This window comes from Mytilus californianus, unplaced genomic scaffold (assembly GCF_021869535.1).
Source record: "Mytilus californianus isolate M0D057914Y unplaced genomic scaffold, xbMytCali1.0.p SCAF_6, whole genome shotgun sequence".
Taxonomy (NCBI): Eukaryota; Metazoa; Mollusca; class Bivalvia; order Mytilida; family Mytilidae; genus Mytilus; species Mytilus californianus.
In genome coordinates this window covers 73,005,096-73,024,405 of record NW_026262712.1, presented here as the reverse complement: position 1 = coordinate 73,024,405, position 19,310 = coordinate 73,005,096, and the positions used below count along the sequence as shown (strand labels likewise).

At 35.5% G+C, this 19,310-nt stretch overlaps 1 protein-coding gene across 1 annotated transcript; it reads right to left on the bottom strand.

Moving 5' to 3' along the window:
• Positions 1-5,116: 5,116 nt before the first annotated feature.
• LOC127705882 (metaxin-2-like) lies at positions 5,117-6,030 on the bottom strand. The gene has a single exon (XM_052210246.1). The coding sequence runs from the start codon at positions 5,960-5,962 to the stop codon at positions 5,177-5,179; it is 786 nt and encodes a 261-aa protein (XP_052066206.1). The 5' UTR covers positions 5,963-6,030; the 3' UTR covers positions 5,117-5,176.
• Positions 6,031-19,310: the final 13,280 nt, after the last annotated feature.

Sequence of the window (19,310 nt, the reverse complement as noted above, 5' to 3'; positions counted from 1 at the left end):
GTTAAATTGTCGTTGTATTAAGATCTTCTAATAATGACTGATGTATTGAACATCTATATTTTCCCTGTTACACAGTAGTTGTTCGCGTCCTTGTCCTTTGGTCTTTTTCGGTTGTTGTCTCATTGTCAATCATACCAGTCTCCTTGTTTTTTGTATTGTCAAACTTTTTTTCAAAATGAGCAAAACCATTGGCTCTTTCCATAAAAACTGTTTTGTGGTGCATCCGAACTGAGATTACTCTCAGATCCGAACTGAGTAAGAAAGGTATACCTCATTTCAAAGAGGGTCATAAAGGGGGTGGGGGTATCTGCACGGAAGAACGCGAAATAAAATTGCCATTTCACGATGAACGAACAAATAAAAATTTCTTGCACGGTGATCTTTTTACCGATTTCACGAAACACGGTGAATAACGAACCTTTTTCACGGCTGCACGTGAAATAAAAATGGCAAAACACGTTGCACGAAAATAACCCTTTATCACCCTCTTTAAAGAAAGATTGATTTACAATGTTGATTTTGAGACCGAAGCCTCTCCAGAGAGAGCGCTTTTTACTTTTATTGCAATGGACACGGGTTGAAAAAAACTTCCATGTAGTGTTGATTTTATATACAAAACAAAACATGTGCACACAGTGCTACTTGTTTAGTCGCAGTAGATCGGACAGATACTAAATTTAGTGTTAGATTTTCTAGACACCATTTTTGTTATGTTTTCTATGGGGTTCTATTTTACATGAATGAAATGAGATGTGGGGCATGCACCAATGAGACTGCCACCCAACAACCAAATAACCAAAAGACACAGCCTTCAACAATAGAAATATATCTACAATATACCAAGCTCTAATTCGTCCAGATTATTAAAAAGGATGAATAAATTCTACAAAAACGACCAAAGATCCGTCAATTCTCAATATATAACAAAAACGATAAGATATGACAAAAGTATCAGGCGAAGATTTAGTTATGATTATTTCAGGACCTCCACAATTCGAATTAAGGGTATCCTGAAATCGATTAATTAGAAATTGTAGACCTCCATAAATATTTAAGGGTATCATGAAATCGAATTTTGGAGGTCCCGAAATGTTTCAGGAGGTCTTCAATGATTACTAATAATGTATGGCCTGAATTCGAATTATGGAGATCCTGAAATATTTCTTAGATTTGTTCTTCACTAATAATCCATGTAGTGTAAATAAAATGACAAATTTACCCTCAATTGAAATTAACACATGGTTAAAAAGGGTAAGGGAACAATCTCGTAAAAGTATAAAATTTGATAAAGATCAATAAAGCCCATTTGGGAAACATACAATCTGATCGTACTGAAATATTAACTCAATTTAATTAAAATATAGATCTATGATTTCGTTATACTACTTTATACTACATATGTAATATAACGTAGTATAACGAAATCAGAGATATATATTTTAACTAGATTGATATTAACTGCAATACAAGAAAAATACACAGACAAGAGGAAAAGGCAAACATTTTAAATCAACGGTTTCAATCTGTATTTACTAATGAAACAAATAATAATATTCCAGATAAATATTATTGTAGAAGCCCCCGGGCCACCCTCAAATGCCAAACATAACAACCAATGAAGCAGGTATTACCAAATTATTGTCACACCTTTATCGACATAAAGCTTGTGACCAAGTCTTTAACAAACCAAAGGAACAAGTTTCACCGATCCTGGCATTAATATTTTAAAAGACTCTTAATCGATTGGAAACCTGCAAATGTAGCCTCAGCTTTAAAGAAAGGGGGAAATTTAAACCCGTAAATTACAAGCCAATATATTTAACATGTATATGTTGTAAATGAACTCATCGATCATCATAGGTACGCTCATGGAGCATTTCATTACCAGAAGTATAATATCTCACCTAGAAAAACATCATATATTAGACGATCTTTAGTATGGTTTTAGAAAATCAAGGTCTTGTGAAACACAAATTATAGATTTTTGTCTCACCTGCGACGAAAGTCTCAGAAAGCGATACATAGGGATTACAATCCGGCGTATTAACTATTTGTATAAAGCTTTATATTTTAGAAGGAAGAAGACCTAGATGCCTTTATACTACGAAGTTTCCATCTGCCATGAATCAGTAATCAATGTTACTGTAAGGTGTACATGTCTGTCTGGTAGGATTCATCTGATCTTGACCTCATTTTCATGGTTCATTAGTCAATATTAAGTTTTCGGGGGTTATCCGTTTCTCAGATACAATAAGCAATATGTCAACTGTATTTGGTGTATGGAGTGCTTGCATGGTGGTCACGTATCAGTGGCGGATCCGGAGGGGGGCGTAGAGGGCGTACGCCCCCCCCTTTTGCTTGCACTTTTTTTTTTTTTGTAAAATGATTAATCAGACTAGACTTCGTGAACTTTGTCATTTCTCGTGTATTTAATTTTTATGCGACAATTCTTGACTTATAAAGATATTTTTCGCTCGTATTTACTGTAATATATTATTGATTATGTCAAAGTCATGTGATTCTCTACGGTGGAGTTGACCAATTCGTCGAAAAAAATCGTCACTCAGTCATTTTGAAATTCAAATTACAGTAACACATTGCTTAGGCTGAGGATGACAAGCATGACGCCTTCAAAGCGACAAAGTATTTCACTATTCCACCCAACAGAAAGTAATACTCTCTTACACTCTCATAAAAAAAAAAAGTTCCACAGCAATATTATTTACCTACGAAAACATGTTTAACCCCACACGCCCCAGCCCATTAATAACATTGCTAAATAGTGATCCAAAGTCAGTAAGCTCTAGATATAGATTTAAAGTCTAAGGTATGGACCATTTGATCTGAGGGGGCAGTCTGAGGTATTTTAGAGAAAAAATTCTGACCCTGATGGTTGCCTTAAACAAAAATTCTGGCCGTATCTGGATTGAAAACAATAATCTTGTCCACTTTTTTGCTATTAGAAAAAATATTTTCAACAGAATTATTTAGCATTAAATGAACATGATGAATAAAAAACGGGCGTAATTTTTTTGGGGCCGGGGGTTTGCATGTAAATCCCATATCTGACCGGAATGTCTGTTTCGCCGAACTGATATACTGAATACTTTTTTCAAGGCCCGACTGCAACCAGCCTGCTGTGTGTGGCCTATATGTCTCCATGTGTCGACCGTCATTCACAACTTCATTGTCATTTCCGACTCATTCGTAGCCTTTGGTTGATTTGGAACCCCTCACTTCCCTTAGCTTGTTGGGTGAAACATTTCAACCAAACATTTGGATGAAAATTGCTTGTTTGTCTTTCTTCGTGTCGGTCGTATTGTGAATTTCATTGAATAGCCGTATATCTTGTTTACAACAAGAAATCTGTGAGGATATGCCAACTAAACATACAACAAACGAGAATTTTCCATGTCCATTTTTTACTGACAAGTCCCACATCAAATATATTAGTACATATAGCTTTGGATCCATCCAATCATTTTATAATAGACAATTAATGGGGAGAATACGGCATCAAAAATGTCCAACCCTTACACTTTTACTCTAAAATATATATGCCCCACGTCAGGAACCGTTCAAAAAGTGAATTTTACACTTATTTTATGTTTTTTTAGCCAAAAAAAGGTCCAAAATTTTTTTATAAATACTTCGCCCCACTTTTCCAAAATCCTGGATCCGCCCCTGCGTATGTTAGGTTCATTATTCAATGTTCAATTTTGCTAATTAGGTATGTTTCTCATATATATATATATATATATATACTATAAGCAATAGGCTAAATTTATTTGGTGAATGGTATGAAAGTTAATCATGATAACCATGATATTTTAAAGCAGGTGAGGCATTTCAGTGTGTGCACTCTTGTATTCAAGAACTGGCATACCACAACAATAGTAACACTCAAACTGACTTAATCATCAACTGATTATAATGGACTTCACTACAGCGTTCCATAAAGTTTCACATCATTGCCTCTTTTATCAGCTAAACTTCTATGGCAAACAAAATGACATACTAAAGTTGATTCAGGCATTTCTACATGACAGAACACAAACAGCTGTCATTGTTAGCATTTCTTCCACCTTGGTACCTCTGCTGTACCCCAAGGAACATGTATAAGGTCCAATACTGTCCCTTATCTATATAAATGACCTGCCTGAATATTTACAACACAGCAAGCTTAGACTCTTTGCGGATGACAGCATAATTTACTGAGAAATAAGAACACAAGATGATTGCCATTAATTGCAACTTCAATTAAGACCATGCAGCACAATGGAAATCAGATTGGCTTATGGCATTTCACCCCAATAAATGTACCAATCTTACCATCTCACAAAAAAAAATATACTTACATGCATTATTACATCCTTCACAACCACAAACGAGAAAAGTAACTGCCAAATCAATAACAAACAATATACGAAAAACAAATATGAGGGACACGAATCACACTCAACCTTCCAGCTAGTAAACACAAACATGTCCAGATAAGCTTGGGAGTACATTTTTTTGTACAAGCTAAAGTGTAAACATGGTAAATTAAATTTGAGAAACCAAATTTTCAACAAGAAGAAGTATAATGAACTGTACCTATATCATTTCAAAAAAATGGACCACACTGAAATTATGATATTCTGATGCATGGATGGACGACTGATTCATGTCCAGCGGCAATTATTACATTCACATGCAGGACAAGAATATGTTCATCAACCCTGATTTGTACTAAACTGACAACCATATAGCATTTTAAACGTGCTAGTTCCCATGGATGCATGGTAACAGTCTACAGGACATGTCACCATGGTCACCCGACTTGGAAACATTATTTTGACTAAGGGAGCCAATCAGTCTTTGCTTTTATTTTTGTGCTTGTAAAGAAAATATATTTGTGCCTGATAGACAAACAAACATGTATTAAGACAATTTCAACAGTACATTGAAAACTTGCTAATTCAACTCACACATTTCTCAGGAAGAGATATTTAAATGTTGTATTTTTTTAAAACTATGTTGGATAAAATACATACATGTGTAAGTCTGTAAGACATCTATTTATGCATAAATACTCAATCAACATTCATATTTAATTTTAACACTGTAAAAATCAATGATTTAGATAATACATTTTTATTTGACAAAGACATGGCACAAGTATATTAAACTGATATTAATTTTCTTTAATGTCTCTGTAATATTTCCCCTCTATACGAGTACATAAATCTGCTAAATTCTTGTATTTCTTAATAATATCTGTCAGTCTTGAATCTGGCAACTGAAAAGTAATGAGATTATACAAATGTCCAAACACTAAAGCATCCAATTCTGTGGGCTTTTCACCAAAGAAATAAATGTTTGTATCCAAGCGATCAGACAGAGCCTGAAGACATGCCCTAATTTCATCATGAACATTTTCCTCTGTCTTATTAATCCAACCACATGCATTCAATCTTGCTTTCACTTCCATTTGTCGTTTCCAAGGTAAAACCCAACTCATAGGCCATGGATGTACAGATCCATATCTTGGTCTTGTGGTTGAAGAAAATATATCTTTGTCTATCCATGACAAATACAGCTCTGCATTGTAAAGTACTGTATGAACCATAGTAATATATGCTGTCATTTCTGATCGTTCGGTCTCATCCAAATGCGCACTTATAGACAATCCTCTCATATTTACATTTGCCACAATAGGGTCGAATTCGGAAATAAGAAACGCCCCTATCTTCAAGAATGGAACTCTTCCTGATGGGGACATTTCCTCTGCATTTGTTTTCAGTTGAAGATCGAACTTCAGGCCACTCATGTTCAGAAATGTTCGCACTGCTAGGCAATTAGAGTAGTCGGGTAAAGTAACTTGTTCGACCTGATATGGCTGAAAAAAGGCTACATCCGAAGGCCACTTTTCCGTCGGTCCAATGTTCAAATGCATAACTTCTCCAACTAATGATGCCATGATAGTGAATAACTATATTATTGACGAAGCAACCAGGTTTTTTTTACAGGAAGTTGTCGTCATGTGAGAATTTCGAAATCGGTTTCGTGTTTGAAATTTCCGGAATCGGTTTTGAACTAATATTTATTGAGGGTGGTAAAGTGCTTGCAACAATGACAGTAGGCATATGCGGATCCAGAAATTTTCATAAGTGGGGACCCACTGACTGCCTAAGAGGGGGCCCGCTCCGGTCATGCTTCAGTGATTCCCTATATAATCAACCAAATTTTTCCCAGAAAAGGGGGGGGGGGGGGGCCTCGGCCCCCCTCTAAATCCGCCTCTGGTATGTTACTCTCTCGACGTAATGATTCAGATAGACGTTTTAGATCTCTTATAGACAAATACAAACTAGTCACGTATGCTAACATAGGAGAAGTGTTTCTCGTTTCTCGTTTTTTATATAGATTAGACCGTTGGTTTTCCCGTTTGAATGGTTTTACACATTTTTTTGGGGCCCTTTATAGCTTACTGTTCGGTGTGAGCCAAGGCTCCGTGTTGAAGACCGTACTGTGACCTATAATGGTTTACTTTTATAAATTTTGACTTGGATGGAGAGTTGTCTCATTGGCCCTCATACCACATATTCTTATATCTATAAACCAACGTTTCAACATTGAATAGGATCATCCCAGATTTACTACATTTTCAGTCATGCAGAAGACAATTTTCTGGAACTTAAGATATGTCAGCAACACCCTATAAATACTTTTAGTCATGCACCAGTCGTAGGTAAATTAAATACAACTTTAAGCTTGACTCTTGCAAAAAAAGGATAAACCCCCTGAAAGAAGGCGAAATCTGTGGAAAAATTGTGACATAGAGTTATATCAGAGCACCCTGTCTAATTCTCAGAAACCCACCATTGAAAGACCTGATAAAATAAAGACATTTATAGATCAACTTAATGGTAACATTCTGGCTGCTGCTCGCAAAGCTATACCATCTAGGAAAATTCTACTAAAGGGACCGAAATGGAAGGCTAGTCCAGCACTAAGACAATTACTTACTCAAGGCAATTTAATCCACAAAAAATGGATTCAATATGGCAGACCAACTGAGAATCATCAAATAATGACAATAATCAATTAACGCAGATCCATCAAAAGACGCATCCGGTCACAACAGCGACATGACATGGCATGTGAACGGAAACAATTTTACAGTCAAAATACTTGAATCTGGAAAATCTACAAACTTTTATAAACTTATTAGACGAGGAGTATCAAATACTATTTCAAAACCACAAGGCTTCATGAATGAAGGCCAACTTATTATTGATCTTGACAAACAAAGTAAAGGATTTGCAAGGTTCTAGATGAAGACCTTGCCGTTCCAAAAACTACTTAAACAATTTGACTCTGACTATCAGGAAAACACTAAACTTCATTTAGAGCTTATTCGACAAATAGTGGTGATGCCTTTTCACCTATTACCCCTGTAAATTAAATCTGCTTTTCTGAAACTCAATAACAAAATGAGTAGGTGGAAATGGTATTGGGAGACAGGGAGAAAGGGGCGGGAGAAAGGAGAAAGGGGGCGGGAGAAAGGAGAGAAAGGGCGGGAGAAAGGAGGGAGAACTATCAAAGGGAGACGAACTTTAATGTTGAAAAAAAAGAGGTAAAAAAAACGAAAAAACTGGATACTAAATGTTCTAATAAATGGACAAATCTTTGAAAAAAAGGCAACATTTATATTTCCCAAACCATTTTTGCCATTTCCGATCATTTCTAGAAATCATCCTTTTTAAAATCAATCGGGTCCAGGACCAATCCAGTATAACTTATCAAAATCCTTCGTAATTAAGTCCATTTTTTATGTACAATGTGTATCATAACTGCTTCTTGTTACGGAATATATTTTTTCAGCATTTATTTTCATATTTTGTTAAGAAATTTGCACTTGCATGTTTGCAGTATAATTGTTGTGTGTGTGTGTATTTTTAGAATAGAAATCCAGATTTAGTCTGTGTTTCAAATATTAAAGGAGGTGTTTCGGTTATGGTCATGAGACCTAGGCTTATCCTCATTTTAAAAAATTTAATACGTTATCCACTTGACCATACAAAGTAAGGTGTTCTCGAGGACAGGGAAAATTAGAGATGACACAATAAAAAACTATGTCTAATTTCATGATCCTCAAACATGACCATACATATCAAAAATGAGTTTCTTCACATTGGGGCATGCACAATGCACCATTGACAACATTCCAACATTGTGTATTAATTTGCGTACGAGTCGGAGGCAGGCCTTGTTCGTAAAATCAGTATATGCTTTAATAAAGACCTATGCCACCTACTTATGGTCATATATTAATTAAAATTTGTATTAAAATCGATTGATCTGAAAAAAGACGGTTGTTAAGGTGGGAGATGGAAGCAGAGGGGCGGGAGAAAGGAGAAAGGTATCCCCCTTTCCACCCCCTCATAAATCAAGCGATGAATTTGGAATTTGTGCTGAGCATCTTAAACTTGCAAGTCCTACTATTTTCAGTGTACTGTCTGTCCTATTTAATGCCATAACTGAACATTGTCACATACCATTACAATTTCTATCTGGAATCATAACACGTGTTCACAAAAAAGGGAAAGATGCTGCCGATTTTGGAAATTACAGAGGCATAACTGTTTCATGCACCATAGTAGTACTTGAACATGCCATACTTAACAGAATTGAACATCTGTTACCTTCAGATCAGTCATCATTACAATTTGGCTTCACCGAAAATACCTCAATATTACTGTCAGCTCTACTGATCAACGAATCTATCGTAGAAGCAAAGGAACTCAATCTTCCGTTATTTATAGCTTTTCTAGACTCTCAAAAAGCGTTCGATGTCGTCGATCATCCGTCTTTAAAATGTAAACTAATTTTTTAATGGAATTAGTGGCAAAATATGGAAAGTTATAGACTCTTGGTAAACAAACTTAACTTCAAAGGTAAAGTGGTGTGATTGTCTTAGTGAAAATTTTCCTATCTAACAAGGAGTCCGTCAAGGTGGCATTTTGTCTACAGGTTTATACACATAAATGACATTATAAGAACATTAGAACGTAATAGACTAGGAACACATATTGGAACAACCTATGTTGGATGTCCAACCGTTGCTGATGATGTTGCTCTTATAGCCAACTCTGCATCTGATCTTCAATTGATGTTGAATGTAACTAGTTCATAAGCAAACCGGAGAAAATATGTTATTCACCCAGAAAAGAGTACCATTCTTATGAAAATACCACCTAAACGATCAAGTATCTTAACTTTGGACTGGAAATTAGGTGACAACGAAGTCTCTGTGTCAAAAACTACCATCCATCTTGGTATAATTAGATCAGTAAAAAATGAGATGACAGTCAACATAGAAGACCGCATTTCATGTGCTAGAAAAACTCTTTATTGTCTCACTGGTACTGGTTTTCATGGAACGAATGGGTTACCACTGACCACATGCATGAAACTGTTTATAACATATGTACTTCCAAGACTTCTCTACGGTTTAGAGACATTTGTCTTAAAGCAATACCACTTTGATGCTCTGGAAAAGTTTTACCTCGATTTTCTTCGAAAAATTCAGTGTCTACCTAATAGATCAGTTAAAGGTATTACTTATTTGCTTCCGGGTGTCTGAAAAGCCACAACCGAGCTCAATATTAGACAATTGAACCTTTTAGGCAGTATTAATAGAAGTGAAAACTTAATTTTAAAATTCTTCATAGACAGATGTCAACAAAATCAGAAATTTCAGACAGTTGGTTTATCTATGTAGATAAGCTTCTAGTACAATAGATCTATGAGCTTCCTAGTATTGCAAAATTGATTTAAAAAAAACCGCCGTGTAAGTTGTCTTGGAAAAAGAATGTGAAAATAGCAATTGCCAAATTTTGGACACAAAAATTATTATTTGACTGTCAAAATAAATCCACCCTGTCATATTGCGATCTGTAAAGTTTGAAGATTGGAACTATTCACAAATTTTGGTCCTCAATATATTGAAAGTAATATTAAAGATGTCCGCCGTGGTGAATTAAAAGCTCGTCTAATCACAGGCACATATGTACTCCAGTCCAACAGAATAAATTCAATCAACATGAAGTCAGCGCTGTCTGTCAACTTTGTCAATTGATATGAAGATGAAGACATTGTACATTTTATTTTGAAATGCAACGCTCTATACAAATATAGAAAAACATATATAGAGGAATTAAAATCAATAATAAATAGCATAAGTAATCCAAATACGTGTTCATGGAAGAGGCTAGCCGGTGATAATTGTCTATTAACACAATTGATTTTGGACCCAAGTGTTTTGGTAAAACAGAATATATTATCATGCAGTGAAAAAAGATTCTCACTAAAATAGAGGACTGCTCAAGAAAACTGTGCTTCTCCCTCCATTGTTGAAGAACATTGTTTTATATAAACCCAGATATATCAAGGGTGTACGTAATTTCTTAGACCCAGATTTCAAATATTATCATTAATTTTTCTATGTGTAAATACTTATTGATAAGATTATCCCCTAATGTGACTATACATTTGTGCTCATGAACATTTACCTACTTCGGGTTGCACCAATGTAGTGGTGGATAATACAAACTGAAGAAGAAGAAGCTTGCACGGTGAAATAAGACATAATATCACGTTGAACGTGAAATAACTTCTGTCATGAACGTTGTACGAAAAATAAAGACTTTTGATGAGAACCTTTTGTGACTGATTCACTGTCTTCCTGTATATATATATATATACTCTCTGTTTTACTTGATATTATTTAGTATACACATTTATGATATAAATGGTTTACGGCTTTTAAAAAAGTATATAACGATCTTCTTAACTTTTAAAATGCAAATATCCCGCAGACACGAGAGTGTATTTTTTTTTTTCTATTTCATTGTCTTTCAGTATTAAATACACACGTTGTCATGTTAGTAATGCCACCAGATACCACGACTCGTGGTTCAAAGTATCAGGAATAGGAAGTTGAACTGACAGCTGACGAAAAGTATCTAGAATAGTCTACCAAATCTGGAAACCAGTAGATATATCTTGGAAGCTCCAAAATCGATAAGGAACAACAAATAAGCATTTGAAAATCACGATGCACGTAAAATTAAATAAGCAGAACACGTTGAACGAGGCACCTGTCTTGCACGACTGAACGTCAAATAAAAAAGTAAAAACACGTTGAACGTCAAATAAAAAATGGCACGAAGATAACCCTTTACTACCATCTTTATTCAGACCTGGGACGTACGAATAATAGTCCCAGATCAGACAGTGTACATACACTTGTTTCTCTGAAAATTGAATTACCTAACTACCTTAATTAATATCAATTAAGAAATCTAAAGGTAATTTCATTTTCAGAGACAAGTGCCTGTGAGACAGAGTGAGAGATTCTTCGATTTGGCTAAGATCAGAGACATATTTTTTTATTTTATATATATATGTCTCTGTTACAATATAAAAACATAGATTAAATCTATGGTATAAGATTACACAGTACTGTATTAGATTTTACAAAATTCAATTACGAAAAATCGGGGAATAGAATATACATAATATAATGACTGTCGGTAATTTCCCATTATATTACTTTTAAGTTACGTTGTTTGTTGTGTTGTCTGGTGTCTTTAGGACTACGGGAGTGTTTAACGACATTAACTGGCTAAAAAGCGCCCTCGCACGGTCGGTACTGTCTTTAGGAATTCCCTGTTATCCTTTTTATGTATTTAACATGTTTAATCATAATACCAAAAGACAATAAAAGATCAAGGAAATGTTTTTGGTGTAGGTTCATAATCATGTAAATATTGTTTTCAGTCTAATGACAATTCTGACTCATCGAAATGCTATTTTTTTATCTTAATATTCAGGAAGAATGAAAAGAAGCTAACATTATGCTTTAGCTTCACGTTCCGCTATATAGGTGATGTCCTCTCACTAAATAATTCAAAGTTTGGTGACTATGTTAAACGCATCTGTCCCATTGAACTTGAGACAAAGGATACAACAGATACATTTAAGTCTGCATCATATCTTGACTAACAACTAGAAATTGACAGTGAGGGTCGATTGAGAACAAAACTTGACCACAAAAGAGATGCTTTCAGTTCCCAATTGTGAACTTTCCATTTCTATATAGCAACATTCCAATAGCGCCTACATATAGAGTATGTATCTCCCAGTTGGTATGATATTCCAGAGCCTGCATTTGCTATTTTGATTTCCTTGATAGAGAGTTGCTGCTTACACGGAAGATATTTAACCAAGAGTTCCAAGTGGTGAAGTTGAAATCATCCCTTCGAAATTACAGACGCCATCACGAGTTGGTTGACCGTTATGGATTACCTGTTTCACATATGACTACGGATATGTTCAAATTTTCGTAACGATAATCCCGTCCTCTTTTCCTCGAATGTGACCTACCGAATTAAACTTTCACCGGTATTGTACTTACATGAGGTTGCAATACACAGTTAGGAAAAAACTTTAAAGTGACACTCAGAATTTTTAACCACCCTCTTTCCCTTGATTTCTAACAAATCTTCATCTTCAGTTACAGAAAACCATCAAAGTACTGATGTTTACTTTCCGGCGCATGTCTGGTAAATGTTTCCAAATTAATAATTTATCAAATTTTATCAAAGCGTACATTAACAAAATATTTAGTTTGATGTTTTTACTTTTTATTTGGTCATATATTTTTGTATTATCAATTTTTACAATTTTCTTTGTTTTTAGTTTATGCATTTATTATTTAATTTTTGAATATTACATTTTTTATTTTTATTTTTTAGTTTAAGATAAAAACATGATTGCGTGTTTATTTAATTGGTGGATAAGTATCAAGGAGCTCATCATGAGTGAGTGACTCTTGAAGGTTTCTATGGTAGTGTTTTTAGTAATGTTAGAGGATAATTTGTTCCAGTCTTCAAAAGTTTGAAAAGAAAAAAAAATTGTAGCTGTCTTTATTACATTGAATTTGTCTGTATGAGTCTCTGTGGGTGGATCTTGCAATAGACTGACTCTGCTGTAATAAATTATGCGATGGAATAGCAATATTTTGATTTACAATATTGTGAAACATTATTATCCTTGTTTTTTGTCGGCGTTCTTGTAATGTTTGCCAATTCACAGTGTCTAACATCTCAGACACACTGCTGGTGTTGTGATGTCTGTTGCACGCATACCTTGCCGCCCGTCTCTGTACTTTTTCTAGTGATCGTAATATTCATTAGTAAATTGGTCCCATACAGTAGAACAGTATTCTAACTGGGATCTTATAAGTGTTTGTTATGCTCTTTCTTTAATTGTTTGTGAATGGACTGAGATTCCTTCTGAGGAAACATAAGGATTTATTTGCTTTAGCGGCGGTTTGCTGATTGCGGGTGTACCATTTTAGGTCTGCAGAAATTGTGATACCTAAGTATTTTGCATGTTTTACTGATTCTAAATTCTAAAATGTGGCCATACATGTTGTAATAAAAGTAGATGGGATTTCTCTTGGTTGTTATGTTCATGATGTTACACTTGCCTGGAAGAAGATGACATGTTTTATAAAAGTTCTGTATGAGTTCTGTTTGAAAGTTTAATACTTTATGAGCCTGTTGCTTATTTTGCGACAGGGCTTAGTTTATTTCACTGTAAACGATGTCATGGTCGCTCGCTCCAATTGGGGGTAATGTTTCGACTCGATTGACAAATGATGGATTGGTCATACACAGCAGATCTAGAGTTGTGTCGTTTCTGATGTTCTTGTTTATGACCTGTGTTAAGTTGTCATTTAATATGTCGAGGAGTTGTTGGTCTAGTGATGCATCAGATTTACTAGGTACGACTGCTGGTGTGTTCCAGTCTATGTGGCCAAGATTTAATCGCCTCTTACCAAGATATTTGAGTTTGTTTTCTTGCATAAAACTGTGTTGAGTGAGATACCAAGTTGTTCTAGGGATTCACCTTTATCGGATGGTGGTCGATGGTAAGTACATAGATAAAGTGATTTGTTTCCTCCATATGATATTTTTGCCCACACATTTTCACAACTTGTATCGAGGTCTAGGTCGGCACCAGTATTTGTGATTTGTGTGGATGTAAGCTGGTTGAGATAACTAGTAACACTCCCCCATAGCCACCCGTTCTGTTTTTTGTATAGATGTTGCATTTAGACAGGGGCATAGCCACCTTCTTAATGAAGTGGAGTCACAAACTAAAGGGCGAGGGGTCTGTGGGCCGCCTAAGCCCCCAGTAGGTCCAGGGCAAAGCCCTGGTAGGGGGGCCAGGGGGGCAAAGCCCCCGGAAGCTCCGCATATATAGCGTTTCAAAACGATCACAACTACATTTTTGTTGTAGTTTTTTGGTCATCTTTTGTTTAACTTCGAGTCGAATGAAGACTAAACATTGTCGTTTGCGTTTTTTATACGCCGTGAGAGCTTTTAAAATCACGGAGATTTGTTTCATATGCTAGTATTTGTATTGAACAAAGTAGATGTATAAAAAACAAACAATAAACATAAACACAATACTATATGTGGAGTTTCTGTTAGCATAAACATCATTGGATACCAAATACTTGGTGGACACATTCTCCAATATTCTGCAATATTTTGCTTAACATATGTATTTAGATGTTTAAAACATTTGTGGGTAAACTCTACAAGAGAGAGATAGGAATTTCTAATTTTACGCAGTTAGGAATTCTCGAAGTTGAAATTAATGAACTTTTTCAGAGGGAATGGTACTTTAAATTGATCACGATCTTTTTCCTAAATTAAGTAACAAATACTTATGCATTCGACCAGTCGTATGGCAATATCTAGATGATAACAGTGAAGATACGTGTATTGAAAGTTTGGTGTATCTTTAGAACAAAATTCAGCAGTTTAGTGTCCGACTCGGACAGAGAATTCATTATAAAATCGAATGACCAAATAGTCCAGTAAAACGAGTTAGAATTAACAATTTATTTAAATGCTTTAACAATCAACCATTCGTATTATCGGCCCATATAGAACCGACTTCGAATTATCGAATCCATATACAAGATGTGTTTTTGTAAAATAAATAAGTACGTAATACATGTACTTGAAAATGTGTACTTTTTTTTATAACAGCAGTTCCAACTTCTCATCTACTAGTATACGGAAACTATTGATTGATTGAATGGTTACTAATGTCCGGCGACAAATATTACATGCACACAAGGACGAGAATCCGTTGACGTGGTGTGAAAATGAACTATTCGTGTTGTCAAGACCTACATACTAAGTAAATTTTGAATTAGTTCACAAGGTAACAGTCATTATTCCCGGATCGATACGAGTTGAGTCTTCGTTCTAGTAAGATGTGTGCTTTAGGGCGAAGCGGAAAATAATAATGTTCAAGTTTTTTTGTAAATCCTAAAGGGATTTTTTTTGCCCTCAAGGCGAGTATACGTTATGGTGGTGGTACCGACAACTATGTAGCTGGTATTTTCTAAACAATGCCCGTAATATAAAAAGTTCCGCTAAGTTTACACCAGTTGTATGTATACATGTCTTATTGGATTAAAAATTTCGCTGCATGTGCATTCCTTTTGCTTTTATTCTTTGGGTAGTTTTTAAAATGCATACATAGAAAGACTAATTTCCTATATTTTAACTTTGTCCCTCTCTCTCTCAGTTTTTTTTTTTTTTTTTTTTTTCGTGAAAACGACGTGGATGCACGTGCTGCCGTGCCTCCGGGTAGCTACGCCCCTGTAAGATGCTGGGATGTATTCATATGGAGAAGTGTCATTTGAGAACCACGTTTCAGTACCAAATATTATGCTGGGCTTACAAGAGTCAATGATGAGTTCTACTCGAGTTTTTTTGTTCTTTATTGACGGAAAATTTATTGTAAGCACTCTTAGTGGTTCTGAGTTTTTTGATGTGTGATTGTCCTTTTTCTTTTTAACTTGCTTTTTTGTTGACGATTGTGTTCGATTTTTCTGGATTGGTAATGACGTACATGTTGGTTATCCGGTTTTATCAATAATTTCATTGTCAGATTCAATGCTGGTTTCTAATTCTGAGTAAATCATAAGTAAAGCTTACTGTTTGTGTCATGTATGTGAATATGTATTGAAACAGCATCTTCCATAGATTTGATTTCCAATAGTTAAAATGGTGAAATATAATCTCGTTTTGGTGTAACCATGGCAACAATGTGTATTTATTAGATACAAAATATTGCAAAAAGGATGGGGGAGGAGGAAGTCACAAAAATTTGGTCTATAGTAGAATTTCAATCCGTTTGAATGATACCTTTTTCTGAAACCATTGACATTTATCTATCAAGAGGTCTTATAACTAGAGGCTCTCAAGAGCCTGTGTCGCTCACCTGATTCTACTTTGGTTTTGGAATTCATGTAAAAATAGATTAAAATCATAACAGATACCCTAATAATGAGTGAGGCCAAATTTGGTTTATTATTGGTCCTGTAATTTGATAAAAAATCCTGGTGGCCATCTTGAACAGTAAATCGGCAACAAAGTAGCAACACTTCATCAGCAACTCATAAGAAACATTTATGCCATGTTTTGGTTTCATTCCATTCAGTGGTTCTCTTAAATAAGACATGTGTATGTATTTCTCATAGGGTCCCATGTTAAATTAAGTCCCCTGCTGGCAGCCATCTTGGATTATGGATCGGCTTCAAAGTAACAACACTCGGTCAGCACCTCATAAGAAACATTCATGCCATGTTTGGTTTCATTCCATTCAGTGGTTCTCTAAAAGAAGACATTTGTATGTATTTCCCATAGGGTCCAATGTTAACTAAGTCCCCTGCTGGCGGCCATCTTGGATTATGGATCGGCTTCATAGTAACAACACTTGTTCAGCACCTCATAAGGAACATTCATGCCATGTTTGGTTTCATTCCATTCAGTGTTTCTCTAAAAGAAGACATTTGTATGTATTTCCCATAAGGTCCCATGTTAAACTAAGTCCCCCCGCTGGCGGTCATCTTGGATTATGGATCGGCTTCAAAGTAACAACACTCTGTCAGCACCTCATAAGGAACATTCATACCATGTTTGGTTTCATTCCATTCAGTGGTTCTCTAAAAGAAGGCATTTGTATGCATTTCCCATAGGTCCTATGTTAAACTAAGTCCCCCGCTGGCGGCCATCTTGGATAATGGATCAGCTTCAAAGTAACAACACTTGGTCAGCACCTCATAAGGAACATTCATGCCATGTTTGGTTTCATTCCATTTAGTGGTTCTCTAAAAGAAGACATTTGTATGTATTTCCCATAGGGTCCTATGTTAAACTTAGTCCCCCGCTGGCGGCCATCTTGGATGATGGATCCGCTACAAAGTAACAACACTTGGTCAGCACCTCATAAGGAACATTCATGCCATGTTTGGTTTCATTCCATTCAGTGGTTCTCTAGAAGAAGTTCAAAATGTAAAAAGTTAATGACGACGCCGGACGACGGACGCCAAGTGATGAGAAAAGCTCACTTGGCCCTTTGGGCCAGGTGAGCTAAAAATTATATGCATTTCACCTCATTATTCCATTAAATTGAATTGAAAAGTTCGAGTGTTGTAAAAACACTACATTAATTTCTGGACCTGAAAATGGCCTATGAAACATGCAACAAACAATCTTGATGTTCATATAAACCCACTTTGATTGCTATGTTATTCATCAGCCATATAAAATCAACTTTATTGCACAATAACTTTCATATTTTAAAAAAATCCCAGGGCCAAAAGGCGAAACTAAATTCCTAACCGTGTATTGCTACCTGAGCAATACGACGGGTGTCACCTATGAAGCAGGATACGATTACCCTTCCGGATCACCCTCGTTATTTGGGTTGGGTTCGTGTTGATCATATAGTCTTTAGTTTTCTATGTTGTGTTTTGTATAAGTTGTTTGTCTTTTGGTCGTCTATTTTTTTTCAACATGGCATTGTCAGTTGTTTTCGACTTGGAACAATTTGAATGTCCATTTTGGTATCTGTCGCCTCTCTTTTGTATCGTGGTTGGCAGACTTCAAAGGGGGGGGGGGGGGTGGTTCTCAAGAAGAACGAAAAAACTTAAAACATTGTCATTAATAAAAACCCTTTGACTTCTTGTACTGCTATATAGATGATGATTATGTCACAAGAAGGAATAATTCAAAGTTTGATAACCATTTCCAGAGCATCTATCTCAATATCATCAAGATACAATCAACTTTCCCATTCAGCATTTTCCGTAATAATCTGAATAATATATACTGTCTTAGGCGGATCCTGGGGGGGGGGGGGGGGGCCTGGGGGGAAATTTATTTGATTATATAGGGAATCACTGAAGCGTGACTGGAGCCCCCCCCCCCCCCTTTAGGTCAGTCAGCGGGGCCCCCCTTATGAAAAGTTCTGGATCCGCCACTGACTGTCAACATGTTATGTCCCAGCAGACATATAGGTCTCTGGTCCCAGGCTTTGTCAATTTACGTTTTTCATCATCAGTATTATCATCTCATCTGAAGCCACCAGTTTGATTTGAAACAGAAATGATGTATGAAAGGTCTTTTAAAAATTCTTTCAAGATGAAAACAAAGCTTGCCAGAGAAGATTTTTGTTTACTATAAAATAATATGATTAGTTTTCAAAAATCTTCTCTGAACTACAAGGCAAAATGTTGTGAAACTTGCAGGAGTGAGGAAAACAAAACCATCTACGGGTACATTTGTCATGTGAGCTATTCAGATTCATAGAAGCCTTTAGTTTTTAGTCTCCTCAAAACTTCTTCATCGTTTTTACCTGCTTGCTTTCTTTCCTAAACATGTTTACTGTTAGTGGTTTTTGAGTTATGAGTCAGTTATCATGGTTGTCCATAATTTCACTAATTCCTGTTACCACTTTGTATATCAAAAATAAAATTGATTTCTGGCTATCACTAAATAATCTATATTATTCTCATTTAAAATTGAAGATACAAAAGATTTTCGTTTGAGATTGCTTACAAATTGAATACAATTTGCCATAAATTAATTAAAAATATAAAAATTGTTCATTGGTGCTGATTATCAAACTCGTCGAGTATCTTGCTGATATAAACCTCAGATATAAATTTTATAAAAACCTGTCAAAAATGTAGGGTTGAGAGCGCTTTCAAAGCAATTTTCCATAGAATTACTGTTCCAAGGGACATAACTCCTGCAAAATTAATTGATATTTTGAAACATTGCTGATATAAACCCTTGATATAAAACTTTTTTTTAAATCTCACAAGAATTGGACATGTGAGAGCATTTACAACACTAGACAAATGGACTCAAAGACATTTCAAA

Bases quoted from the DNA above. Each gene is read 5' to 3' on its own strand.
- LOC127705882 (XM_052210246.1), bottom strand. From the start codon at position 5,962: ATGGCATCATTAGTTGGAGAAGTTATGCATTTGAACATTGGACCGACG.